Source organism: Pleuronectes platessa, chromosome 16, assembly GCF_947347685.1.
Source record: "Pleuronectes platessa chromosome 16, fPlePla1.1, whole genome shotgun sequence".
Lineage (NCBI taxonomy): Eukaryota > Metazoa > Chordata > Actinopteri > Pleuronectiformes > Pleuronectidae > Pleuronectes > Pleuronectes platessa.
The window spans coordinates 12,840,963-12,868,556 of NC_070641.1; the positions used below are offsets into that span (position 1 = coordinate 12,840,963).

At 38.1% G+C, this 27,594-nt stretch overlaps 9 protein-coding genes and 1 pseudogene across 9 annotated transcripts; 5 read left to right on the plus strand and 5 right to left on the minus strand.

Moving 5' to 3' along the window:
• Window positions 1-1,163: 1,163 nt before the first annotated feature.
• Window positions 1,164-2,119, minus strand: LOC128457951 (hemoglobin subunit beta-A). The gene is made up of 3 exons (XM_053442509.1): window positions 1,947-2,119; window positions 1,495-1,717; window positions 1,164-1,401 (listed from the first exon to the last, which is right to left on the minus strand). The coding sequence occupies exons 1-3, from the start codon at window positions 2,036-2,038 to the stop codon at window positions 1,270-1,272; spliced, it is 447 nt and encodes a 148-aa protein (XP_053298484.1). The 5' UTR covers window positions 2,039-2,119; the 3' UTR covers window positions 1,164-1,269.
• Window positions 2,120-3,490: 1,371 nt separating this feature from the next.
• Window positions 3,491-4,317, plus strand: LOC128457952 (hemoglobin subunit alpha-A). The gene is made up of 3 exons (XM_053442510.1): window positions 3,491-3,651; window positions 3,746-3,953; window positions 4,078-4,317. Exons 1-3 carry the CDS (start codon window positions 3,557-3,559, stop codon window positions 4,204-4,206), a joined length of 432 nt encoding a protein of 143 aa, XP_053298485.1. The 5' UTR covers window positions 3,491-3,556; the 3' UTR covers window positions 4,207-4,317.
• A 2,953-nt stretch (window positions 4,318-7,270) lies between these two features.
• Window positions 7,271-8,554, minus strand: LOC128457953 (hemoglobin cathodic subunit beta). The gene is made up of 3 exons (XM_053442511.1): window positions 8,197-8,554; window positions 7,524-7,746; window positions 7,271-7,444 (listed from the first exon to the last, which is right to left on the minus strand). The coding sequence occupies exons 1-3, from the start codon at window positions 8,286-8,288 to the stop codon at window positions 7,316-7,318; spliced, it is 444 nt and encodes a 147-aa protein (XP_053298486.1). The 5' UTR covers window positions 8,289-8,554; the 3' UTR covers window positions 7,271-7,315.
• Window positions 8,555-10,248: 1,694 nt separating this feature from the next.
• Window positions 10,249-11,171, minus strand: LOC128457954 (hemoglobin subunit beta-A). Its single transcript, XM_053442513.1, has 3 exons — window positions 11,003-11,171; window positions 10,559-10,781; window positions 10,249-10,465 (listed from the first exon to the last, which is right to left on the minus strand). Exons 1-3 carry the CDS (start codon window positions 11,092-11,094, stop codon window positions 10,334-10,336), a joined length of 447 nt encoding a protein of 148 aa, XP_053298488.1. The 5' UTR covers window positions 11,095-11,171; the 3' UTR covers window positions 10,249-10,333.
• Window positions 11,172-12,499: 1,328 nt separating this feature from the next.
• On the plus strand, window positions 12,500-13,393 carry LOC128457955 (hemoglobin subunit alpha). The gene is made up of 3 exons (XM_053442514.1): window positions 12,500-12,660; window positions 12,749-12,959; window positions 13,142-13,393. The coding sequence occupies exons 1-3, from the start codon at window positions 12,566-12,568 to the stop codon at window positions 13,268-13,270; spliced, it is 435 nt and encodes a 144-aa protein (XP_053298489.1). The 5' UTR covers window positions 12,500-12,565; the 3' UTR covers window positions 13,271-13,393.
• A 3,564-nt stretch (window positions 13,394-16,957) lies between these two features.
• Window positions 16,958-17,603, plus strand: LOC128458476 (hemoglobin subunit beta-like; annotated as a pseudogene).
• Window positions 17,604-20,532: 2,929 nt separating this feature from the next.
• hbae1.1 (hemoglobin, alpha embryonic 1.1) lies at window positions 20,533-21,362 on the minus strand. The gene is made up of 3 exons (XM_053443416.1): window positions 21,228-21,362; window positions 20,915-21,122; window positions 20,533-20,696 (listed from the first exon to the last, which is right to left on the minus strand). The coding sequence occupies exons 1-3, from the start codon at window positions 21,323-21,325 to the stop codon at window positions 20,568-20,570; spliced, it is 435 nt and encodes a 144-aa protein (XP_053299391.1). The 5' UTR covers window positions 21,326-21,362; the 3' UTR covers window positions 20,533-20,567.
• A 1,194-nt stretch (window positions 21,363-22,556) lies between these two features.
• On the plus strand, window positions 22,557-23,286 carry LOC128458462 (hemoglobin subunit beta-like). Its single transcript, XM_053443300.1, has 3 exons — window positions 22,557-22,709; window positions 22,838-23,060; window positions 23,151-23,286. The coding sequence occupies exons 1-3, from the start codon at window positions 22,618-22,620 to the stop codon at window positions 23,277-23,279; spliced, it is 444 nt and encodes a 147-aa protein (XP_053299275.1). The 5' UTR covers window positions 22,557-22,617; the 3' UTR covers window positions 23,280-23,286.
• A 1,238-nt stretch (window positions 23,287-24,524) lies between these two features.
• On the minus strand, window positions 24,525-25,295 carry LOC128458549 (hemoglobin embryonic subunit alpha). Its single transcript, XM_053443422.1, has 3 exons — window positions 25,185-25,295; window positions 24,872-25,079; window positions 24,525-24,653 (listed from the first exon to the last, which is right to left on the minus strand). The coding sequence occupies exons 1-3, from the start codon at window positions 25,280-25,282 to the stop codon at window positions 24,525-24,527; spliced, it is 435 nt and encodes a 144-aa protein (XP_053299397.1). The 5' UTR covers window positions 25,283-25,295.
• Window positions 25,296-26,535: 1,240 nt separating this feature from the next.
• LOC128458471 (hemoglobin subunit beta-like) lies at window positions 26,536-27,319 on the plus strand. The gene is made up of 3 exons (XM_053443310.1): window positions 26,536-26,667; window positions 26,796-27,018; window positions 27,109-27,319. Exons 1-3 carry the CDS (start codon window positions 26,576-26,578, stop codon window positions 27,235-27,237), a joined length of 444 nt encoding a protein of 147 aa, XP_053299285.1. The 5' UTR covers window positions 26,536-26,575; the 3' UTR covers window positions 27,238-27,319.
• The last annotated feature ends 275 nt before the right edge of the window (window positions 27,320-27,594 follow it).

Genomic DNA, 27,594 nt, shown 5'->3' on the forward strand with positions numbered 1-27,594 from the left:
TGGAGTTTAACAGGATAAAAATATTCTGGCATATTCGGAAACTGGGGGGAAAAGCTTTGAAAGGTTGAAACTCTGTGTTTGAAATCAATATATTTTTTAAAGGTTTTTGAGACTCAAACTAAATTGAAAATCCCTCCAGAATTCGTACATTTTCACCACTTTCTAACTTTCTGCCAATTTTGGTAAGAATTTGAGCATGTTAAATATCTCAAAAAGCCAATTCATTTGCCTGAATAATAATAATAATAATTACAATTTCAATAAGGAAATCGCCTCGCCCGCCTACACCAGTCTCCCTCTCAGCCCCACCAAAATAAACCAGTACCCTTGCATCTGAGCATGTTTGCCATACCCTTCATGCCACCTGGGGGCTAAGTTAGCAGGGTGAATCCTATCTTTAAACCACAAACAGCATGGTTCCTTTTTTTTTTTTTTTCCAGAAACCATGGCACAACCCCAGAGAAAGCAAGCTATTTTTTTGTGTTTGGGCCCTAATTATAAATTAGACAGACAATAATGATTTCTTTCTTTCTTTCTTTCTTTCTTTCTTTCTTTCTTTCTTTCTTTCTTTCTTTCTTTCTTTCTTTCTTTCTTTCTTTCTCTTTCTTTCTTTCTTTCTATAGATAGATAAAACCATATGGAAATAATAATAAATTAAAAAAACACAGAGCCAACACATGCTGTCTTTCTTTCTATAGATAAATAAAAACATATGAAAATAACAATTAATTTAAGCCTATTCACCCATTCAACCTTTTAATTTAATTTAATTCTTAGATATCTATTAAACACCTGCCTGTCCAGGCGTGTTTTGAGAGAATGGTTCAGTTTGGCAACCAGCCATTGCCCTCATGATGCAGAATTTTGATGGTATGGTATCATTTATTTCAGACGGCCACACCCATTTATATCAACTGCACAATTTTCAAGAAGCCAAATTAGCAGGCAAAAGTATTTTCTTTGTCATAAAAAATACTTAATTTACTTCAATCCTGAATTAGGCATAAATACCGATTTCATCAATTTAGCTGTTCCTCTTTTATTTTTGGCTATTTGCGTGAATTCATGTAAATCATTATAATAGAAATTTGCACTGAGCCAATGAGTAGAAGAATAAATAAGACACACCTCTATGAATAAATGATCACACATAAATACATGTCTTCATTTTGCCTTTTATTTAATGCAATTGGGAAAAGTTTCGCTGTAGGATGTTGTAGTTGTAGGGCTGCTGCACATTATTTGAATGTGACCTGCGTCCCCTGAGCCTCAGTGGTACTGTCTGCTCAGGCCGGACACCACCACAGACAGGAACTTCTGCCAGGCCTCCTGGACATCAGCGGTGAAGACGGAGGGGCCGAACCTGGCAGCCACACACACACTGATGCACTCAGCAAGAAGCTGTGAGGGAGACAGACAGACAGGGATGCATTAATAGAACTGATCAAAAAACAGTTAGAATGGGTGCAGGCAGAGTCAGAGATGGTCACCTACCCTGAAGTTATCAGGATCCACGTGAAGCTTCTCAGAGTGCATCGTGCTCAATGCAGTGTAGACGCCCTTGATGTCGTCTAGGTTCTTCACAGCTCTATCCAGCCCACCCATCACTATCTTGCCATGCTTGGCGACTTTGTCATTTCCCAGGATGGCGGCCGTGGTGGAGAGGTTGCCAAAGGTTGAGAAGTGTCGCTGTGTCCACGGGTACACAATCAAAAGCCTGCAATGATCACAACACAGAAAAAGAAGAAAGACACAATGGTCAGTGACACACTATAACAAAGCTTCCAGAAAACTACCATAATATAATACTAATAATAATAATCATAATAATGACAATAACAACAATAATAATAATGACTTCGTCTCTGTACAAAGTAACAAAGTGCAACAGAAAGAAACACATATAGCTACTTGTATATAAATGTGTATGTGAATAGGTAGGTTACCTGGTCAGAGCCTGGGGTCCAATCTCCCCCACATCGATTTTTCCCCAAAGGGAAATGATGGCGCTGCGCTCACTATCTGTCCACTCGACCATGGTGATGGCGTTAAGTTTTTCTTGATCTTTTTCTGATGAGAAAAAAGAGACAACCTCTGATCACAAACCTTCAGAAAAGACCTGCCTTTCTCTGGGTTTTATTAATTACCCAATGCCACACCTCTCAGGCCTTGAAGCATTTGATTGGTCCAGAGTTGAGGAGAAGTTGGTTGGGTTGTCACCTGCAGGGGAGCTCTGCCTGGAGAAAACTGATAAGAATATAATGCAGATTATAAAGGCTTATAAATTGAAAAATGACTTTCAATAAATAACCTTAAGCATGCCATTTAGTTTGATTTTACATTTAAAAATGTTTATATAATGTCTTTAATTTAACCTCCGTTAATAACATGTATTAGTACAATCTCCTTTGTCCTCTCTTTTGTTGCCCTTTAACCTTCATTACGACTACATAAGGACCTTTAAACTGGACAGATTGTAAAATAATCTGTTTTAACGTTATTTTCAATTTGCTGAAATAGTTGTCTTCGTTACACAGTTTGGGCATTGTCCTCATTTTCATGATTCATTTTTGTTTTTTTATTAATTGTATTCCCTTTGAAAACCCAAATTTACTAAAGTGCTGATTGCAGAACTCTTTTGTAAATTTTGTGTTTAGTGATTTTTATGAAGTTTAAAGTCACCACAGCATTTCCTACTAAAGATGCTCCTCTCAAAATTACAAAGGGTTACCTTTTGAAATCGGAATGTATATTATATGATTATGCACTGTGAAACGTTTTAAGTTCATTGTTTCCTGCTGACTTAGAAATGAACTTAGTTGTAATAATCATTTCAAAATCATCAAGTGTAACTTAATGTGTTAATTTGCATTGATTTACCAGTAACACTGAAGATCATTACAGTCATTTACATTTTTCGGTTTGAAAAACAAGTGTTTCAGTTGTGCATGAAGCTCTCACAGATGCAGGGGTTGTACCACTTTGTAACAGATTCAGTTCTAAGACAACATGTGAGGCTACTCACCGAGACGGTCTGATCATGTTTATATGGGTTAGAATCTAAGTTCTACTCTAACATTCACGAAGATTTAGGTTGTTTTATTTTGAAAAGAAAAATAACTGCCTTAATTTAACATCAATATCCTCATAATGACACAAGTGTCCTCCATGAATGAGCTCTTGAATGAGCAAATGCATTAAAAGACTAAATTTATAGGCCATTAAAAAGGCTCTTTAGGCAGGTAAGGTAACTAATTCCATTAAATTCATGTCATGGTTTTTTTGTGTGGATGTGTACACAAATTAAAAATCCATTATATTTTAAGTGATATAAATTAACTGAGCCAAATAAATAAATTCATGGAGAAGGGAGTGGCTGCATTTATCTCAAAAAATGCTCTGGAAACTTTATCAATTTCTTTGATAGAGGTGTGGTCTGCTTTGATGGGTGCGGTGCAGTTTGGTTTGATATAAAAAAGACCGTTGGCAACTGGCATCATCTTCACATGAGAGTTTTTCTTTCTTTCTGTTGTGAAAACTTCAAGAAAAGGCAGACATGAGTCTCTCCGGGAAAGACAAGCGCGTGGTGAAGGCTATCTGGGAAAAAATGTCCTCGAAGTCTGATGAAATTGGAGCTGAGGCTCTTGGCAGGTACAAGCCTTCTGTCATTTGTCTTTTTACTTTATATGTACATGCTTTAACATGCTTTATTCATAATTTATAAATTTTGATCCCCGTCTGACAGGATGCTGGTTAGTTACCCGCAGACTAAGACCTACTTCTCACACTGGGCGGATCTGAGTCCTAGCGCCGGACCGGTGAGGAAGCATGGAGCCACCATCATGGCGGCTGTTGGAGATGCCGTCGGACACATGGATGATCTTACAGGATTCCTCTCCAAATACAGCGAACTGCACGCCTTCAAGCTCAGGGTGGACCCTGCCAACTTCAAGGTATATCCTTGGTTACCACTGGCTCTCTGCCCCACATGTTTCCTGTATCTGATAGAAATCTGTTTGAGATTTAAGGTAGCCTGAGCATTTTTTCACATGTTGCTGACTTGTTCTTCAACCACAGATCCTGGCCCACAACATGATGCTGGTAATGGCCATGTACTTCCCCAGAGACTTCACTGCAGAGGTGCACGTCTCCGTTGACAAGTTCCTGCAGAATCTGGCTCTGGCTCTGGCCGAGAAATACCGTTAAACTGCACTGAGCAGCGACTGCATGTTGGCCACTATGTCATCCACAGCAATGTCTAAATGCCTTTATTTTTTTAAAGGAAAGGCCCCGTTAAATAAATCAAATAAATCAAAAGCTTTCAGATGTTGGTCTTCTTTTCCTTGTTATTCGCTTTCGGCTCTCTCGCATATATAAAATAAAATAAAATAAAATAAAACAAGATGAAATAAAATGAAATAAAATGAAATAAAAGGAAATGAAATGAAATGAAATGAAATGAAATGAAATGAAATAAAATAAAATAAAGTGTAATACAATTTAATACAATTTAATTCAATTTAATACAATTTAATACAATTTAATAATGATGATGATGATGATGATTATTATTATTATTAGTAGTAGTAGCATCATTAGAAGCAGAAGTTTAATAATTATTATAAAATACTTTTACATTATTGCAACATTTCATTGGCAATATAGAGTAAAAGATAGAATAAGCTCAAATGGAAATGTACATAAGGTGTGTGTGAGAGAGAGAGAGAGAGAGAGAGAGAGAGAGAGAGAGAGAGAGAGAGAGAGAGAGAGAGAGAGAGAGAGAGAGAGTAGGTATGTTGTCTGTGAGTCGGTGGCACAGACTATGCATTAGGATATAAACATCTCTCACTCACTCACTCACGATGTTAATGCTAATTCTTCTTCCCATATTATTATTTTCCTTTTCGTTGACATTTGACTATGTAGCCTCTGTTTCATGTATAACTTAATTGTGTTTTTGGAAGCTGTACGAAAACCAAATATGTTTTTCAAGATGTTTTTTTTAATATAAGACTAAATATCAATTTTCAAATAATGCCTGTGTTGTTTAGCTTTCAATGATAATGATCTGATGCCACTCATGCCGTTACCTGACACAAAAACATTATAACATATCTTTCCCCAAGCGTTTCTGAAGCTTATCTAAAGTGGAGGATGCGCTTGCATAGGGTGATCCGCTTGGAAGGGAACCAGGAGCAACTTTACAAGTGTGCAGTGAATGTGATCATACAAAAATCTATGTAATCTATACAGTAAATATGTTTGATATTCAGTATGTAGGTAGTCAGAGAGGTCCCGAACACAGGCATATCAGTCTCCCTCTGAACTTATTGAGCAAAGGGTTTTTATAGAACTTTGAAATATCCAGAAATGAACTGATTTGATTGTACACATGTTGGACTTTACTTTGAAAAATATCTTAATCTGTAAAGTAAATATGTTTGATATTCAGTACATTGATAGTTTGAGAGGTCCTGAACACAGGCATATCAGTCTCACTCCGAACTTATTGAGCAAAGTGTTTTTATAGACCTTTTTGAAATATCCAGAAATTAACTGATTTGATTGTACACATATTGGACTTTACTTTGAAAAAGCTATTAATCTATACAGTAAATATGTTTGATATTCAGTATGTAGGTAGTCAGAGAGGTCCTGATTACAGGCATATCAGTCTCTCTCTGAACTTATTGAGCAAAGTGTTTTGACAGTACTTTGAAGTATCCTGAAATTATGTATTCCACAGTGAAAATGTTGGACTTCACTTTGAAAAATCTCCAAATCTATACAGTAAAAATGTTTAATATTCAGTATGTAGGTAGTCAGAGATACTAGTCCCACTATGGGGAAATGTATCGTGTAACAGCAGTGAAAAATAAAAACAATCAATGCCATCTCATTGATATTGAAATGGCATGGATCGAAAATGATGATTGGACAGTTAGTGATTCTGACAAATCTTTGTTTACAACAATTTTTATCATCTTTTCATTAAATAAACTCAAACCAATTTTAACCCTTTCCAGTCACAAGTCCGGACAAATACAACAAATACATATTTGTAGTGACTCATGTAAAAAAAAACATTATTGAGATGTTTCATGAATATTGTAATGAGAAGATGAGACATAAGACAATTATCATTCATCTTGGAATTTTTTTTTTTTACTATATTAGAATTTGGCAACCCAGTTGTATTATATTTTTTCTAAGTTTCTTGTTAAAGGAAATGTGATTTCTCACCATATGACGTCAGTGGCGGTGGCAGTCACCCAGTCCAGCTCCGCGCACTGATTCGAATGTTGGCAACGTCAGTGAAAATTCCAAACACCGGATTGGGTCCAAATATGACAAACCGAATTAAACAGGAAGGGCTTTGATGCAAAGATTAAAACTATAAATAATCAAATATAGGTTTTATTGTTTCATCACAATGTCGAAAGTTCATATCAGATGCGTTGTTGAGTGAAAACGGACATGTTCTTACATGACAGTGTGGTCGCGCCCTCTAGTGGAAGCGCATCTCTTTTCCACCATCATTGTAGTACTGCAGCTGGGTTGTGCTCCTCCATCTTGTGAGTATAATTCTTCAGGTGCACACGTGTAACAGCTTGAACTTTCACTGTGAATCAAAGCTGAGCTGAGAGAAGCAGCACAGGGTCCAGATGCTGCGGCTGTCCGCCCAGTGCCCCTCCACACCCCCTCCACCCTGACCGTGAATGCTTCAACAGCCACCGCTAGAGGGCAGCCCATGACTTCATATAATTTGAATCATGAATAGGAAGTTCGTTTGCAGTAACATGCTCATGTTCTTCTTTGTGGAAAACAAGCGTTGTGTTTTTTTTACGCAAACTACTTCCTCATCATTTCCCCCAAGACAAGTGGGGACCTACATTTGTTCACATTATAGGTGAGGCCAATGATTCAAGTGAAGACATATTTTGCGTTCAAGTTTAGATTTAGTTCAAGGCTAGTTTGAGTTTATGGTTATGGTTATGGTAGTGTCCTATGAAGTCATGGAGACCGGATGTGTTTGTTTGAATTTGTGTATTGTAACGTATAAAACCAAGTCTTAACCCTCAAACAGCCCATTGAAAAAGTGAGGACCAGTCTTCACACTGTAGGTTCTATGCTAAAAATGTACCTCACAAAGATAGAAGCACAGGAACACAACTGATTTTAAATGAATAACTTTTTGAAGAAACATTGAAATGATGAGTGAAACCTTGCTTGATGGATCACACAGGACACTAATAAAATACACAAGATGTTTAAATACAAGTTTCATTTATTTATTTGTGTGTTGCTCGGCTCTTCAGTGGTACTGACTCTGCAGTGCGTCTACTACAGCAGAAAGAAACTTCTGCCAGGTGGCTTGGACCTGAGGGCCCATGGCGCTCCTGAGTTTGCAGGCGACGGTGATGGTGATGCAGTCTGCCAGGAGCTGCGAGCAAAACCAAAACACGTCACGAATCAATGTTTGTGTGTGAGTCATATCGGTTAAATATGTACAATAGACTAACTCTGAAGTTATCAGGATCCACATGGAGTTTTTCATAGTGCAGCTGGCTCAGAGCAGCATATGTGTCTTCGATGTTGTCCATGTTCTTCACTGCTTCATCCAGTGCCCTCAGCACCACTCGGCCGTGCGCTGCCACTTTGGCATTGTTCAAAACAGCAGAGGCGGTGAAGAGTTCTCCTAATGAACCAAAATAACGCTCTGTCCAGGGGTACACGATCAAAACTCTGTCAACACAAAGGGTATAGTCATTTCACTTATAGTGAAAACAGGGTTTCTGTTTAGTTCACACATTTGTTGGACTCTGAAATAACCTATGGAAAACCATAGTTTTCAAAATACCTCATTGATACTTTAGGCAACGAGCTAAAAATCAGAAATGTCAGCTTTATTTCTTTAATTCAGCCTCTTGCAAACACAGATGAGGATATAAAGCTATACATTATAATTCTTTAAAATAAATAGGCAGCCACCTGCAATTGGCAAATAAGGGGTTTGAATTTTTCATGAAACAAATAGTAGATATAATAAATCCTGCCATTCCAAACAAACAAATACTATCCAAACGTTTTCAGTCAACAAAATACACACTTGTACTCCATGTATTCTACACACACACACATATATATATATATATATAAACATGATATGAATTTTGTCACAGTCACATCCTCTACCTTGCCAAAGCTTCTGGTCCAACCTCGTCGATATTAATTTGTTCCCAAACAGCTCTGACCGTGCTGCGCTCCTGGTCTGTCCACTTCACCATGGCGTCTGTGTCATCAGTAATAATAATAATCTTCTGTTACACGAAGAGAACAGCAGAGAGTCAGAGATGGCGCCGGATTTCAGCCGTTTACACATTGAAGGATGATGAAGATGGTCGGCAACTGATAGACTGGGATTAATGTGTTATATCCAAGGTACCTGACGGTAAAATTGCTTCTCACATAAACCTTATTCATCCACTTTCCAAATTCCCTTGGCCACCAGTCACTTTCCAGAAGCTGCTGAACTTAGATTAAACTAAGCCTTCATTATCTGAATATTCAAGGCTCCCTCCGCCCAAATAAACCCTCAAGTCAACTGATATCACCAAAGTTGGCTCATGATACGCTTTAATTTATCGCTTGTCCTCCAGTGACCTGATGCCGTGGAATTTGTGTTTTATTTTGACCAAAGAAATAAACAAGTGATAAATGTTGTGCTTTCTTTGTTTTCAAGATACAGTGACAGTGAGTGATACATGATTTACCAGCTGACATAAAGAGGTCAAGGCTTCTATAGCACAGCACAGCCATGGTTTCAGTGAGCCTTAATGGTCTTGAGGAATAAATAAGTGTTTGTCTCATGTATTTTATGACAAGAAGATTAAGACATTTAATAAATATTTATTTATTTATTCAATTCAATTTATTCAAAGTTTCGTAACATTTTTCCTTTATGGATTTAAGGAGGTTAGCCGACATGAAATAGCCTAGATGAGGTGAATAAGTTATTTACCAAGTAATATTGTTTTAGTAATTTATTTTGTCATGCACCAAACATGTGCCCAGACAAGAAACTACAAACATGACGAGTGCAGCAGCAGAATCTTAGCAAAAGGCCAGAAGGGCTTAACCTTCATACACGTCAGAAACTAAATTAGAGCACAAACTTTCTCCTTAGACATTAATTAAACTTTGGCATCGACTTTGTCTTGAAAAATGCAAATTACTTCCCAGCTCTGTTTACTTAAATGAAAACAGAACAGAAAGCCCTATGTATATGCCAATGATATAATAGAAATTAAAAAAATATTTGGAGCTTTTCATTTTTTTACTTCTTCCAGATCACACAGTTGACTGTTTTGTTATTTTCCTCTGAATGGAAGCAGCAAGAGGACCACATGTCATCTGAGCACAGACAGACCTCTGATGCTCAGGTTAAGGGTCAAGTAGATACAGAGATACATTTGCCCCAGCTGCCATTGGCTTTTAAATTGTTTTATTTCAATTCATTGAAACCCTGAAGTTGAATTTTTTTTCTTACAATTGTTATGCTATTTCAAGTCTTTTCTAATGTATTTATTGTCCATGTCTTATGTTCAGCCAGAGGTTTGTGTCGATACTGCTGTCTGTTCTTTGCCCAATGGGTAAAATACAGATATCCTTGATCCTTGAGGGTAGCTCTGAATGATAAATACAGAGAATAAGGCTTTACCTTCTCAATTTTGGTTTAACATCTTCAAACCATTTCTCTTAATAATGTTTAAATTATATTTTTTGACTTGACTAACGCATTGTAATTTGTTTATGTGCTGGGACCTGCTTTAGTAAATATGTTTGTAAACTCAAGAATAGTTGTTTGATGAATTCTGGTAGTAACATTTGTTTGTTGGTAAGGATTCTTTCCAACATACATGCATCAACACAACCCTGGTGACGCGAAGAACATATGACATCTAATCTGTTGTTAATCTGTAGATGCAGATGAGTATTCACAGATGTTTATTTTATTGAGTTTTTATTGACAGTTACAGTCTGTAAGTGCCTGACTAGTAAATATCCATAAACACTTACAATGAATAGGGGCTGTTGTATAAACCGTTCACTAAATTGAGAACAGGCAACAAAATCACCCGGTTCATTATTTGTTTGTTGTAATATTGTAGAAATTCATTTCGGTTTCTATGAGAAAAATAAAGACATAGTTTTTGACTTTTACAAATGATCACAGACACAAAAGAATGCATTTTAATCGAGTTTTATTTTTATTGTCAGCACTTGTAGGGCTGTTCCACATTATTTGAATGTGAACTGCGTCCCCTGAGTCTCAGTGGTACTGTCTGCCCAGGCCGGACACCACCACAGACAGGAACTTCTGCCAGGCCTCCTGGACATCAGCGGTGAAGACGGAGGGGCCGAACTTGGCAGCCACACACACACTGATGCACTCAGCAAGAAGCTGTGAGGGAGACAGACAGACAGGGATGCATTAATAGAACTGATCAAAGAACAGTTAGAATGGGTGCAGGCAGAGTCAGAGATGGTCACCTACCCTGAAGTTATCAGGATCCACGTGAAGCTTCTCAGAGTGCATCGTGCTCAATGCAGTGTAGACGCCCTTGATGTCGTCCAGGTTCTTCACAGCTCTTTCCAGCCCACCCATCACTATCTTGCCATGCTTGGCGACTTTGTCATTTCCCAGGATGGCGGCGGTGGTGGACAGGTCGCCAAAGGTTGAGAAGTGTCTCTGTGTCCACGGGTACACAATCAAAAGCCTGAAATGATCACAACACAGAAATGGAAGAAAGACACGATGGTCAGTGACAAACTTAATAACAAGGTGAGGATATAAAGCCCCATGAAAAATGCTATTTTGGGAGTAAGAACAAGAATAAGAAAATAAATAAGAATAAACTTCTGTAAAGTAATTTTCTTAACAAAGGTACAAAGAGATGATCACACAGACACAATTGATGTATGTGAATAGACAGATCACCTGGTCAGAGCCTGGGGTCCAATCTCCCCCACATCGATTTTCCCCCAAAGGGAAATGATGGCGCTGCGCTCACTATCTGTCCACTCGACCATGGTGACGGTTTGAAAATCTCCTTCAGACTTAAGTCAAACTTGTTTTCTGACCTCGAGCCTTTTATGTCTGAATTAAAATGTCTGGTACGTTTTATTTGGTACTGGTAGCTCCACCTCTCCGCCCAGCATACATTTGATTAGACCAGATGCATCCAGCGATTAATGACGTGCACCAATGTGCGTTGCCAAATTGGCAACGATAGGTGCCAATCGAGGGGAGTGACGTTACTTGGAACAGAATGGATTTTTTTTTTTTAAAGATAGCGTACACAAGATACGAGAAAACTGTTTGTATGAACTGCTGCTTTTTAATTAAGATTTCAACTGCACAACTTGAATTTAGTAATTAGTTTGTAATAGAGCACAACAGTTCTGCAATAAAAATAAACTTTCATGAATGGTATAGCATAATAATATTGAACTGTTTTAACAGCAGTTGGAAAAAGTGTTACTTCAGCTGCAGGATTATCTTGGAGTAGTTTTGGAGTTTGTGCTCCAACACGCAGAGAAGTTCGTTTGAAACCCTCCTTCAAAGTTACACATACAAGAAACCTCTGCTCTGTGAACAATAAACTAAGTAGAACGCATGTTGAAGTTGAATCATAATATGAACATTGTTATGATATAATATGATATTATATTATAACTAATCCAAGAAAATAATAATTTACATAAAACATTTTTAATAACATTAATTATAAAGTGCAGAAAAAATACGTACATACACATAAATCTGAAGAACAATATATTCTGATACATGAATTGAACAGAATGCATATTCAGGTTTGACTAAATTATCACATATATTTTGATAGCGCTTCACATTTGATAATAGTAATAATAACAATAATCATAATAACAACCATCATATTGTAAAACTGTTATAATATCCTTAACTTCATATTGTGTATAATTATCCTCAATATAATGGTTTGTAATCGTAATAATAATTTATGTCTAATCTTGCTGAATAGAAAGAAACATACATACACACACACATATTATATACATATATATATGCATTTATATATATAATATGTGTGTTAATGTATCAAGTAAAAATAAAGTATAATTTGCAGAGTCAAACTTGAATATCAATATATTATAGATTATGACGTTTCCCCTCAATATTACCTATTAATTATGACTTAAAAGTGACTTTTATGTGTAATTTATTTTGCCTATTTCTCATTTATATTATTCTTTTCAACTGTCCTTTTCAATAAAGTCCAAACCTCCATCATTTACTTGGCAGCTTTTGATTAATAGGGAGTGGTAACTTTAACTTTTTTTTATCAAATACAAACTGGCAATGAAAACATCTCGCAGTTTTTTTATCGGAGGTGTGGTTTGGATTGGATCCGCGGGCGTGGCGCTGTTTGGTTTGATATAAGGTCTCTTTGACAAAACCCTCCTCCACAGCTTGTTCTGATCAATATTCTCTCTGAATCCCTGGAAAACAAAAGCAGCCATGAGTCTCTCAGCGAAAGACAAGAGTCTGGTGAAAGGCCTGTGGGCCAAAGCTGAGGGGAGGGTCGTGGATATCGGTGGCGAGGCTCTGGGCAGGTATGAGATCCACGTGTCATTAAATGCAACCTTACTATTATACCATTGCCACAACTCATTTTAAATTGTGTGTGTTTGTATTCTTTAGGATGCTGGTTTCCTACCCTCAAACCAAGACCTACTTCGCAGAGTGGGGGACTGATCTGAATGCTCAAACCCCGAAGGTGAGGCATCACGGAGGAGTCATCATGGGAGCCGTGGGCATGGGCGTGAAATACATCGATAATCTCACCGATGCCATGAGCTCCCTCAGTGAGCTGCACGCCTTCACGCTCCGTGTGGATCCCTCCAACTTCAAGGTGAGAGCGCATCAGAAAGACGTCTCTGTCAAAATCTGTAAACATCACAAACAAATGACAACCTATAACCCCAACATGTGAAATTCGGGCATACATGTTCTGGTCTTGTCCAATTGGGTGTTTCGTATTCAGGTTTTTAATTACTAACTTCATCTAACCATGTGTTTCTTGCACAACTGTAGATCCTGGCCCACAACATCATCCTGGTTATGGCCATGTACTACCCCAAAGACTTCACCGCAGAGGTCCATGTCTCCTTTGACAAGTTCCTGAGCTGCCTGGCCTGGGCTCTGTCCGAGAAGTACCGCTAAAACTGGAGCAAGGCAGGAGCGCCCACTGAACTCACATGTGGCGCATCGTCGTCCCAGTGTGCCCAGCAACACTGTCGACATGTAGTGGGCTTGTTCAATAAAAAGACAAACATTAAAAGAAAAGGTGCAGTTTCCGTTTGATCATTTCCAGTGAACATATTGTTTCAAAAGCTGTCAAGAACTCATCACAATAGGAAATTCAACAAAGCCTTGGTTTAATAAAAATAACAATGCTAACAACATTACACCTTGAATAAAATCTTAAAACTAACAATCTAGTAGCATTTTTTGTAGAAATTGCACTTTCTTGATTCATGATGTTTTGGGTTTGTACAATTATTATTATGATTTCATTGTTATTATTAACTGTTCATTATAAATGTTTTTTAAACCCAGCCGTATATCGAAACAGCAATTCAGAAATCAGGAAATTCCGACAGGGCGAATGAAACAAGCGTGAGTGGGAGATTCAAATGGGAGCGATTAAAGTTGACTAATTGGGGTGGACAGAATGTAATTCTCCCACTAAATCCAGGCCTCTTTAAAAAAAATAAGTGATTGACTTAAACTTTTCAAGTTGTGGGGGGTCTTTCCCGATTGTTAGTTGCTATCACAACACCATGAAACTAATATCACGAATGTATGTATGTAATATGACGTGAGAGTTTTCAATTTGATGACAAGGACAGAGCAGTGTAACACTTATAAGCTCTGAAATATAAATATGCATTCTACTTGTAACTTTGGATATTGGTCACCATTATCAATATATTCAATGTGTGTATTTACAAATGATTCACATCCATAATGCAGATAGTCTAAAAACGATTGAATTCTACTGAAAATTATCATTTGAAAAGGAAAAATGGGATAAAAAGGACATAGGAATTCAATCAATATTAAATAAAATATACAGCCTTCAAAAAACGGGATCATCTGTGAGACTGGGGTAAGTGGCTGTAGTTTTACACTCGAGCGCCCTCTGCTGGTGCTAATTAACAGTGTGTTTCAGATGATGAATGGTAAATATGAATGGCTTTAAAGAAATTAAATCTATTCCATTTATCATAATTCAACTCCACAAATAGTTCCAATCTTCTAATAATTGTGCTAATCACCACCAAAGCAAACTGTTAACAGGATGAGAGCTGAGCAGATAGTAAATGTTCTAGAAACATCACTTTGTCCTGACCAGCAGCCTCATCCAATCACTGGCGCTAAAGGACAGGAGCAGTGTTGCTTTACAAGTTCTGACATTTGATATGAAGACTTCACAAATAAACCACACTGACACAAATTATCACAAAAGAAAACAGTGTTATTTGTTTTATCATTAATTTATTATTCATTATGCAGAAAGAGCTGATGCTGCAGACTCTGTCATCTTCTCCTGCTGTCTATCCGTATTTCTCAGCCAGGGCCAGAGCCAGAGCAGCCAGGAACTTGTATCAGCACCGATGTCCTGTGCCTTTGAAGCCATTTTGGCCCAGAAAGCCTTGACTGTTTCCTTGTCCTTAGCAGTGAGACTGGTCATCTTGTCTGGAGCTTGAGAGTCGCTGAATGCTCCGATCAGCTGAGACTGTGGGGGTTTTAAGCCTGAAACAAAACGTGGACACACCCGAGAACACCTCCAAGATATGGAGCACAGGAGGACCCTCTTCAGGTTCCAGCCCCCAAGAGATAAACAGAAATCTTGACATGGGGTCTCTGCAGCCCCCATTGCTTCTCCCCAAAGAGATACAATCTTCTACAGTAACAATAGATTGCTTTAGAAAGACAGCTACTGACAGAGTGAAGGAGCCCGGGTATCACAGAGGAGATGATCTGTGTCTATTGTACATTTTCTATAACATCAATACTGGATGAGGTGTCTATTGTTTAATGTACAGTTTACATGTAGACCTACACACAGGCTGTGATTAGTAACCCTGTATACTTTATCTCTGGCACTGCTCAATGATTCATATACATGTATTTACCCTAGTTTGTTAAAGTAAAATATAGAAAAAATACATTTCATGAATAAGTATTAAGGCCAATATACTTTCCATTTTCTTTTATAAAGCACTTTTCCAAACACAGTTACTTTAGTGCTTTACTAACCTATATTTAAAAATGATAAAAATACTAATTTTTATTATAGCCAGTTTTAAAAACATTAAAGTTTAAAATGTTCTAATTTAATATATTTCAATCCTGTTTTGTCTTATTCATTTCTTAGCCTTCTATTTAATTTAATTTAATTATATTTTACCCTATTTTACTTTAATTTCCCCCTGTGTTTTTATCATTATCAGGAAGGCCTCTAGACCATCAGACAGGCTGTGAGCAGTTAACCTGTATACTTTATCCCTGGCTCAGCTGAATGATTCATTTATATGTACTTAACCTAATTTATGAAAGTAAATTATATTAAAATATATTTTATAAATAAAAGTATTAAGACAAATACATTTTTAATTTTTCTTTTATAAACAACCTTTTCAATACACCATTACAAAATGTTTTACTAGTGAAAAAGCTTATTAAGTTAGGTCAATATGATTAAAGCCAGTATCAAACACTTTTTTAAAATTTTTAATTTAATATGTTTTTAACTTGTTTGGTTTCTTTAATTTATTATATTTTACTTTATTTTCCCTCCGTGTTTTTATCATGCAACAGTTTTTTCACTGTGACAAAAAGAGGAAAAAGCATTATTGATGTTATTTGTTGTGTTATTCTGTATATGAGATGTCAATGGTAGAAACTTTATTTAGGATTATAAAATATCCTCTATAAAGTCATAAAAGTTGTTAAATATGAACTATTTTGAAGTTAAATGATTGTTTCTTTATCACAATGTACATGTTTGAAGCCACAATTATAAACAAATATTTTAGATGAAATGGTTTGACAATATAAAAGAAAGCTGTGTAAATATTTATGATAGGATTTATTTTATAATCTTATTTCACACTAAGGTTCAGTTCTGTTTTTTAACTTTTAAATTCATGTATATTGAAGATGAGCTAAAAATAGGCTGCATGCTGAGCAGAGATAAACCTGAAGTCTATCAGTGGAAACACAGTCTGTTCTCTCTGTTCACTCCAGCTGATCATTCAACATCTATACTGATCCTTGTGATCAATAATCAAATAAATGTATAAACCACTGTCCGAGGTGCTGATCCTCTGACGACCTGAGATGTGGGAGCTGTCCATGGTGCTCGCAGTCACTCACACTGATGAGCTGGATAGAGAATCACTGATGATAATGTATCTTTAATTGTGCTTAAATCAAACTGTGACTATGTCACTATGTCATGATTTGAGATTTGATACAAACACAAATAGAAAATAAGCCTCGGCTGAGACTGGATGAGTTTTTACCTCATGAATCCCTTTAAGACCCATTTTTGATCAGTTACCATCTGCATATTAATCATTGTGGCTCTTTTTTGTTACTTTGAATTGCTGAGTGTCTCTGTGGGGCCGTGGGGTGTTACACATAACTTGAACTATTTCCTTGGAGACATCTAAGTGGTGCAGTTAGATTCTTATCTTTTCATTGTTACAAACCCACAACATTTTGTCCCGCCCAGCAGCCTCATCCAATCACTGGCTCTGGGCCGGGAGCAGCATTTTTTAATAAGCTGCATGTGGTGCCGGTGAGAACAGGATTTACTGAAAACCTAGAGCCGACACAATGGTTGAATGGACAGACTTTCAGCGCGCCACCATCAAGGACATCTTCTCCAAGATTAACTATGAAGATGTGGGCCGTTCTGCTCTTTCCAGGTGACACATATTATGGGATAATTATGAGAGAAAGTGATTGTGTGCGTACATTTTCATTTTCTTGGAGCACGTTTCATGTGTTAATCTGATCCTGTACTAATATGTTTTGCTGACATGTTTCCTCAGGTGTCTGGTTGTCTAGCCCTGGACTCAGAGGTATTTAGGCAACTTTGGAAACCTCTACAACGCCGCAGACATCACCTCAAACCCAATGGTTGCAAAACATGGGACAACTATCCTGCGCGGTCTGGAAAAGGCAATGAAGAACATGGACAACATCAAGGAAACCTACTCTGAGCTGATCGGCTGCACTCTGAGAAGCTGCACGTGGATCCAGACAACTTCAAGGTAGAAGATTGTGGAGCTGTTGTTGTCTTTGTTTGAAAGAGAAGCCTCCTCACCCTTCATGTTGTGTTGTGTTGCAGCTGCTGGCCGACTGCCTGACCATCGTGCTCGCTGCTCAGATGGGTTCAGACTTCAATGGTGAAGTGCAGGCAGCTTTCCAGAAGTTCATGGTCGTGGTGGTTTCCTCCCTGGGAAGACAGTACCAATAGAGAGCTGCAGCACAAGAGGAGAACATCACAGGCTGACCATTTGTCCAGGGCCTTTTCGTTTTGCTCTCAAAAGCAAATGGCAAATTAAATATGTTGTCTACCTTTGATTCTACTCAGGATAAGTGTGAGCATGAAGGGTAAAGTATTTAAGATAACAAATATTTTAGACAGGAACAATATGGATTATTAAAAGTGGTGAAAGAGTATTGTAGTTTACTGCTGCTACAATCTAACTAGAAGAATAACTTAACAGAAGTACTGATCTTTACTTTTTTTTCTTTTTTACACTGGTACAAAACTTTTTGAAACAGGAGACTAATATTCAAACTCAAGTCAGACACTGAAAAAAGCTAGTACCTTCTACTTGCCATTTACAAGTTGTCTTATCCATAACAATAACAACATAATGACAAATCTACATTATGCACAAATACATATATACATACCTATATACGTACATACATGCGTACCAATATTAGGTATGTATGTATGTATACAGTGCCTTGCATAAGTATTCACCCCCCTTGGACTTTTTCCCATTATGTACTGTTACTAACTGGAATTCAAATAGACAATTTCTCAAACAATAATGAGAACAAAAAAGTTGACATCTGTTGGGTGGGGGTGAATAAGTATTCACCCCCCTGTGTCAATACTTGGTAGAACCCCCTTTCGCTGCAGCTGCAAGTCCTTTGGGGTATGTCTCTACCAGCTTTGCACATCTAGAGATGGAAAGGTTTGTCCATTCTTCTTGGCAAAAAAGATGAAGCTCAGTCAGATTGGATGGAGACCGTCTGTGAACCGCAATCTTCAAGTCTTGCCATAGATTCTCTATTGGATTGAGGTCTGGGCTTTGACTGGGCCATTTTAAGACATTAACATTCTTTAATCCAAACCATTCCTTTGTAGCTCTGGCTGTATGTTTAGGGTCATTGTCCTGCTGGAAGATGAACCTCCGCCCCAGTCTCAAGTCTTTTGCAGACTGCATCAGATTTTCTTCAAGGATTTCCCTGTATTTGGCTCCATCCATCTTTCCCTCTATTCTGACCAGTTTCCCTGTACCTGCTGAAGAGAAGCATCCCCACAGCATGATGCTACCACCACCATGTTTCACTGTTGGGATGGTGTGCTCAGGGTGATGGGCAGTGTTGGGTTTTCGCCACACATAGCGTTTTGCATTGAGGCCAAAAAGTTCAATTTTGGTCTCATCTGACCAGAGCACCTTCTTCCACATGTTTGCTGTGTCTCCCACATGGCTTCTGGCAAACTCCAAACGGGATTTTTTATGGATCCCTTTCAACAATGGCTTTCTTCTTGCCACTCTTCCATAAAGGCCAGATTTGTGGAGTAGACGACTAATAGTTGTCCTGTGGACAGATTCTCCCACCTCAGCTGTGGATCTCTGCAACTCCTCCAGAGTAACCATGGGCCTCCTGGTTGCTTCTCTGATTAATTTTCTCCTTGTCCGACTCTTCAGTTTGGGTGGACGGCCTCCTCTTGGTAGGTTTGCGGTTGTGCCATATTCTTTCCATTTTCTTATGATGGATTTTATGGTGCTCAGAGAGATGATCAAAGCTCTGGATATTTTTTTATAACCTAACCCTGCTTCATATTTCTCCACAACTTTATCCCTGACCTGTTTGGTGAGCTCCTTGGTCTTCATGATGCTGTTTGTTCAGTAATGATCTCCAACAAACTCTGAGTCCGTCACAGAACAGGTGTATTTATACTGAGATTAAATTGCAGACAGGTGGACCCTATTTACTAATTATGTGACTTGCAAATGTGACTTGTGAATGCAATTGGTCGCACCAGATCTTTGTTAGGGGTTTCACAGTAAAGGGGGTGAATACATATGCACTCAACACTTTTCAGATTTTTATTTGTAAATAATTGTGAAATCCATGTAATATTTCCCCCCACTTCCAAATGATGCACTATTTTGTGTTGGTCCATTACATAAACTCACGATGAAATAAATTTTAATCTGTGGTTATACCATGACAAAATGTAGAAAAGTCCGAAGGGGGTGAATACTTATGCAAGGCACTGTATATACATGTACAAACCAGAACTTTGTTTTTAAAGATGTATCCACACAAAAGGCAGCATCAGATTTAGATTTTTAAAATATCTTTAGTTCTTTAAAAAACTATTTTAACTATTTCATGTCCTCTTGTTACGTGCTGTTTTTCAAGTCTGCTGAAGATTTAGTCGATTAAATGTTTATCATTAAGTGTTCAAGAGATGTCATCAGACTGATCAACAACATTCAGTTTACAATAATTTCAAACTGGGAAAAGTGGACACTCAACATCAAAGAAACTTAAACCAAAGTGACGAAAGATTAAAAAAATATATATATTATGTTAGGAAAGTTAGGATTTACAATCAAAACAGTTATCAGTATAATTTCGGCCCATCACCTAATCAATGAACAACAGAGCAGCTGGAGTTCTCATCTAATTGTATTGTCTATCCTTTGTTTATTCTTGTTGACTTATTTTGTCTTTGTGGTATTAGGACAGTTCTGACATTATATTTGAAGACTTAACAAATGAACCTGATGTTTTGGTCAAATTTGAGAAACTTGAACCAAAGAGTGTTGGAAGTTTTTGCACAAAAAAAAAAAAAATATTAAAAAAAAGAATGTCCAAGTTAGGATTGAGAATCGAAATAGTTGCCAGTAAAATTTCAGCTCATCACCTAACTTCTTAACTACGGAGTAGCTGGAGTTCAGACCTAGAAGTGTTGTCTATTCTTTATTTATTCTTGCTGACTTTTTTTGTCTTTGTGGTATTAGGACAGTTCTGACATTTTATTTGAAGACTTCACAAATAAACAACACTGACACAAATGATCACAAAAGAAGCAGAAAACAGTGTTTTTTCGTTTCATCATTTATTTATTGTTCATCATGCAGAGAGAACTGATGCTGCAGACTCTGTCATCTTCTCCTGCTGTCTATCTGTATTTCTCAGCCAGGGCCAGAGCCAGAGCAGCCAGGAACTTGTCCATACACACATGGACCTCAGGGGTGAAGTCCTCTGGGAACGTGATGGCCATGACCACAAGGATGTTGTGGGAGAGGATCTGTGAAAATATACATCACCAAATGTTACATGAATGGGGATTTTAACTCCTAACCCACTTCTTTGAGTTGTCAGGTAAGGCTCTACTACACTTTATGTAGGACCCACACTGAGATCAGGTTATTTGAAGGAAACAGTGTTCATACAATCATCGTACAACAATAAACAGACTCCACAGTCACAAGTGCTTCATATAAATTACAGACTTAAGTTGTGTACCTTGAAGTTGGCAGGGTCCACTCTCAGAGTGAAGGCGTGCAGCTCACTGAGGCTCAGAAGACCTGCTTTCAGGTCGTCCAGTTGGGTCACAGCATACTCAACTCCACCCATGACGGTCTTTCCGTGCTTCAGCACCTGGGCAGAGCCGGGGCTCAGGTCCTTCCAGTGGGAGAAGTAAGTCTTGGTCTGCGGGTACACGATCAGCATCCTGGGTTTAAAAGAAAGACAGAAAAGAAAAGAGAAGAAAGTGAGTGTAAATTAATCATTCAAAGTTCAGGTAGGTTACATCCATCAGTGTTTGGCTCATATTTACCTGTTCAGAGCATCAGCACCGATGTCCTGTGCCTTTGAAGCCATTTTGGCCCAGAAGGCCTTGACTGTTTCCTTGTCCTTAGCAGTGAGACTGGACATCTTGTCTGAAGCTTGAGAGTCGCTGAATGCTCCGATCAGCTGAGACTGTGGGGGTTTTAAGCCTGAAACAGAGCCTGGCCACACCCGGGTCCACCTCCAAGATATGGAGCACAGGGCGATCCTCTTTAGATTTTATCTCTGGCACAGCTCAATGAATCATATGTTGCCTACCGTAACTTTATGAAAGTAAAATATATCAAAACATATTTCACTAATAATAGTATGAGAACAAATATCTTTTTCTTTTCTTTTTATAAAGAACTTTTTTAAACACAGAGTGCTTCACTAGCCTATATTAACAACTTTTTAAATTAGTCAACAAATATAAAGCCAGTTTGAATAACTTTTTTAAAGTTTTAATTTAAAACGTTTTATTCTTGTTTTATTTTATTTTATTTCTTTATATTTTAACCTATTTTACTTGATTTCCCCTTCGTGTTTTTACAGCAGTGTGGTCAACTCTGACAAAAAGTGGAAAACACATTTCTAATGAAATTAGTTTAGTATATGAGATGTCTATGGTCAACCGTTTATTTCTGATAACTCTATAATTTCTTATGTTGTTAAATATTCACTCAAGTTGATGTTAAATTATGGTTTATCTATCACAATGAACAAGTTTTAGGCCACAATTAAACTTAAAAAAATGTAATGAATGGTTTTACATATTCCTGATAATTTTCTCAGTTCACTCCAGCTGATCATTAAACATCAATTACTTATCTTAAGGGATCAATAATCAAATAAATATATAAACCACTGTCCGAGGTGCTGATCCTAAGATGACCTGAGATGTGAGAGCTGTCCATGGTATTGCAGTCTCTCGCGCTGATGAGCTGGATTCAGGCTCACTGATGATAATTTATCTATAATTGTGCTAAAATCAAACTGTGACTATGTCACTATATCATCATTTGAGATTTGATACAGACATAAAGAGAAAAAAGCCTCAGAAGAGACTGGATTCATTTTTACTCCATGAATCCCTTTAAGACCCATTTGGGAACATTGACCTACTGTATATTAATCATTGCGGCTATTTTGTGTTACTTGAAATGTTGAGTGGCTCTCTGGGGCCGCGGGGGTGTTACACAGAACTTTAACTATTTCCTTGGAGACAATCTAAGTGGTGCAGATAGACTCTTATCTTTTCACTTTTTCAAACCCACAACACTTTGTCCCACCCAGCAGCCTCATCCAATCACTGGCTCTGGGCCGGGGGCAGCGTTGCTTTATAAGCTGCATGTGGTGCTGGTGAGAACAGGATTTACTGAAAACCTAGAGCCGACACAATGGTTGAATGGACAGACTTTGAGCGCGCCACCATCAAGGACATCTTCTCCAAGATTAAATATGAAGAAGTGGGCCCTGCTGCTCTTTCCAGGTGACACATATTTGATATTTGGGAATTATTAGAAATGTTGTTTTTTGAGTAAATGTTCATTTTCTTGGAACATGTTACATGTGTTAATTTGATACTGTAATAATATTTTTGCTGACATGTTTCCTCAGGTGTCTGGTTGTCTACCCCTGGACTCAGAGGTATTTTGGCAACTTTGGAAACCTCTACAACGCCGCAGCCATTATGGCAAACCCATTGGTAGCCAAACATGGGACAACCATCCTGCACGGTCTGGACCGGGCAATGAATAACATGGACAACATCAAGGAAACCTATGCCGAGCTGAGCGTGCTGCACTCTGAGAAGCTGCACGTGGATCCTGACAACTTCAGGGTAAAAGATTGTGGAGCTGTTGTTGTCTTCATGCAATGAGTGTGTTTGACAGAGAAGCCTCCTCACCCTTCATGTTGTGTTGTGTTGCAGCTGCTGGCCGACTGCCTGACCATCGTGCTCGCTGCTCGGATGGGTTCAGACTTCAGTGGTGAAGTGCAGGCAGCTTTCCAGAAGTTCATGTCCGTGGTAGTTTCCTCCCTGGGAAGACAGTACCACTAGAGAGCTGCAGCACAAGAGGAACATTTGTTCAGAGCCTCTTTGTTTTGGTCTCAAAAACAAATAAAATAAATGACAAATTAAACATGTTGTCTACCTGTGATTCTACTCAGGATAACTGTGAGCATGAAGTGTAAAGTATTTGAGATAAATTCTTTTTTATAGAGAAACAAGAGGGCTGATGAAAATTGGTGAAAGATGATTGTAGCATTTCTGCTGCTACAGTCTGTGTATAGATGAATACTTACAAAGAACTACTGACCAAAATTATCAAATTAGTTTACTAATATAGTTTAACCTTGTACATAACCTGTACAAATTCAAGCCAAATGTTTTGTCAGACCGATCACCAATATTCAGTTCACAATAATTTAAGACTGAAGAAAGTAGATACTGTTCACTTTAGAGGAACTTTAGCCAAAGAGTGTTGAAAGTTCAAGCAAAATGAAAACAAAATAAAAAATAGATTTTCCAAGCTAGGATTGACAAAAAAAGTGTTGCCAGTAAAATGTCTGCCAATTGCGTAATCAATTAAACAAAGATTAGCTGCAGATCTTATCTAAATGAGTTTATCTGAGTTTACAAATATAGTTACACTGGTACATAACCTGTTGCCACAGGAGACTCATATTCAAACTCAAATCAGACACTGATAAAAGCAAGTACCTTCTTCTTGCCATTTATAAGTTGTATAATACATAACATTCACCAAAACTGTGTTTTTAATGATGTATGTACCCAAAAGGCAGCGACAGTTTAAATTTGTCTCTCTCAACGCTGTAAAAAATTATTTCAACTGTTCCACGTTCACTTGTTATGTGCTGTGTTTCAATTTAACTGCTGATGTTTTGGTCAGATCGGAGAATCTTGAACCAAAGAGGTTTGGAAGTTTTTTCGTAAAAAAAAATAAAAAATAGAGAAAATAAAAAGAATGTCCAAGTTAGGATTTACAATCCAAACAGTTGCCAGTAAAATTTCAGCCCAACACCTAATCAATGAACCACAGAGCACCTGTAATTCAGACCTAGATGTGTTGTCTATGCTTTGTTTATTCTTGTTGACTTATTTTGTCTTTGTGGTATTAGGACAGTTCTGACATTTGATTTGAAGACTTCACAATTAAACCAAACTGACACAAATGATCACAGAAGAAGCTGAAATTCGTTTTTTTTTTCGTTTCCTCATTCATTTATTATTCATCATGCAGAGAGAGCTGATGTTGCAGACTCTGTCATCTTCTCCTGCTGTCTATCTGTATTTCTCAGCCAGGGCCAGAGCCAGAGCAGCCAGGAACTTGTCCATACACACATGGACCTCAGGGGTGAAGTCCTCTGGGAACGTGATGGCCATGACCACAAGGATGTTGTGGGAGAGGATCTGTGAAAATAAATATCACACACATGATACATGAATGGAGATTTTAACTCCTAACCCACTTCTTTGTGTTGTCAGGTCAGGCTCTGCTACACTTCATGTAGGACCTACACTGAGATCAGGTTATTTGAAGGAAACAGTGTTCATCAAATCATCGTACAACAATAAACAGACTCCCAGTCACAAGTGCTTCATATGAATTACAGGCTTAAGTTGTGTACCTTGAAGTTGGCAGGGTCCACTCTCAGGGTGAAGGCGTGCAGCTCACTGAGGCTCAGAAGACCTGCTTTCAGGTCGTCCAGTTGGGTCACAGCATACTCAACTCCACCCATGACGGTCTTTCCGTGCTTCAGCACCTGGGCAGAGCCGGGGCTCAGGTCCTTCCAGTGGGAGAAGTAAGTCTTGGTCTGCGGGTACACGATCAGCATCCTGGGTTTAAAAGAAAGACAGAAAAGAAAAGAGAAGAAAGTGAGTGTAAATGAATCAGTCAAAGTTCAGCTAGGTTACATCCGTCAGTGTTTGGCTCATATTTACCTGTTCAGAGCATCAGCACCGATGTCCTGTGCCTTTGAAGCCATTTTGGCCCAGAAGGCCTTGACTGTTTCCTTGTCCTTAGCAGTGAGACTGGACATCTTGTCTGGAGCTTGAGAGTCGCTGAATGCTCCGATCAGCTGAGACTGTGGGGGTTTTAAGCCTGAAACAGAGCCTGGCCACACCCGGGTCCACCTCCAAGATATGGAGCACAGGGCGATCCTCTTTAGATTTTATCTCTGGCACAGCTCAATGAATCATATGTTGCCTACCGTAACTTTATGAAAGTAAAATATATCAAAACATATTTCACTAATAATAGTATGAGAACAAATATCTTTTTCTTTTCTTTTTATAAAGAACTTTTTTAAACACAGAGTGCTTCACTAGCCTATATTAACAACTTTTTAAATTAGTCAACAAATATAAAGCCAGTTTGAATAACTTTTTTAAAGTTTTAATTTAAAACGTTTTATTCTTGTTTTATTTTATTTTATTTCTTTATATTTTAACCTATTTTACTTGATTTCCCCTTCGTGTTTTTACAGCAGTGTGGTCAACTCTGACAAAAAGTGGAAAACACATTTCTAATGAAATTAGTTTAGTATATGAGATGTCTATGGTCAACCGTTTATTTCTGATAACTCTATAATTTCTTATGTTGTTAAATATTCACTCAAGTTGATGTTAAATTATGGTTTATCTATCACAATGAACAAGTTTTAGGCCACAATTAAACCTAAAAAAATGTAATGAATGGTTTTACATATTCCTGATAATTTTCTCAGTTCACTCCAGCTGATCATTAAACATCAATTACTTATCTTAAGGGATCAATAATCAAATAAATATATAAACCACTGTCCGAGGTGCTGATCCTAAGATGACCTGAGATGTGAGAGCTGTCCATGGTATTGCAGTCTCTCGCGCTGATGAGCTGGATTCAGGCTCACTGATGATAATTTATCTATAATTGTGCTAAAATCAAACTGTGACTATGTCACTATATCATCATTTGAGATTTGATACAGACATAAAGAGAAAAAAAGCCTCAGAAGAGACTGGATTCATTTTTACTCCATGAATCCCTTTAAGACCCATTTGGGAACAGTGACCTACTGTATATTAATCATTGCGGCTATTTTGTGTTACTTGAAATGTTGAGTGGCTCTCTGGGGCCGCGGGGGTGTTACACAGAACTTTAACTATTTTCTTGGAGACAATCTAAGTGGTGCAGATAGACTCTTATCTTTTCACTTTTTCAAACCCACAACACTTTGTCCCACCCAGCAGCCTCATCCAATCACTGGCTCTGGGCCGGGGGCAGCGTTGCTTTATAAGCTGCATGTGGTGCTGGTGAGAACAGGATTTACTGAAAACCTAGAGCCGACACAATGGTTGAATGGACAGACTTTGAGCGCGCCACCATCAAGGACATCTTCTCCAAGATTAAATATGAAGAAGTGGGCCCTGCTGCTCTTTCCAGGTGACACATATTTGATATTTGGGAATTATTAGAAATGTTATTTTTTGAGTAAATGTTCATTTTCTTGGAACATGTTACATGTGTTAATTTGATACTGTAATAATATTTTTGCTGACATGTTTCCTCAGGTGTCTGGTTGTCTACCCCTGGACTCAGAGGTATTTTGGCAACTTTGGAAACCTCTACAACGCCGCAGCCATTATGGCAAACCCATTGGTAGCCAAACATGGGACAACCATCCTGCACGGTCTGGACCAGGCAATGAATAACATGGACAACATCAAGGAAACCTATGCCGAGCTGAGCGTGCTGCACTCTGAGAAGCTGCACGTGGATCCTGACAACTTCAGGGTAAAAGATTGTGGAGCTGTTGTTGTCTTCATGCAATGAGTGTGTTTGACAGAGAAGCCTCCTCACCCTTCATGTTGTGTTGTGTTGCAGCTGCTGGCCGACTGCCTGACCATCGTGCTCGCTGCTCGGATGGGTTCAGACTTCAGTGGTGAAGTGCAGGCAGCTTTCCAGAAGTTCATGTCCGTGGTGGTTTCCTCCCTGGGAAGACAGTACCACTAGAGAGCTGCAGCACAAGAGGAACATTTGTTCAGAGCCTCTTTGTTTTGGTCTCAAAAACAAATAAAATAAATGACAAATTAAACATGTTGTCTACCTGTGATTCTACTCAGGATAACTGTGAGCATGAAGTGTAAAGTATTTGAGATAAATTCTTTTTTATAGAGAAACAAGAGGGCTGATGAAAATTGGTGAAAGATGATTGTAGCATTTCTGCTGCTACAGTCTGTGTATAGATGAATACTTACAAAGAACTACTGACCAAAATTATCAAATTAGTTTACTAATATAGTTTAACCTTGTACATAACCTGTACAAATTCAAGCCAAATGTTTTGTCAGACCGATCACCAATATTCAG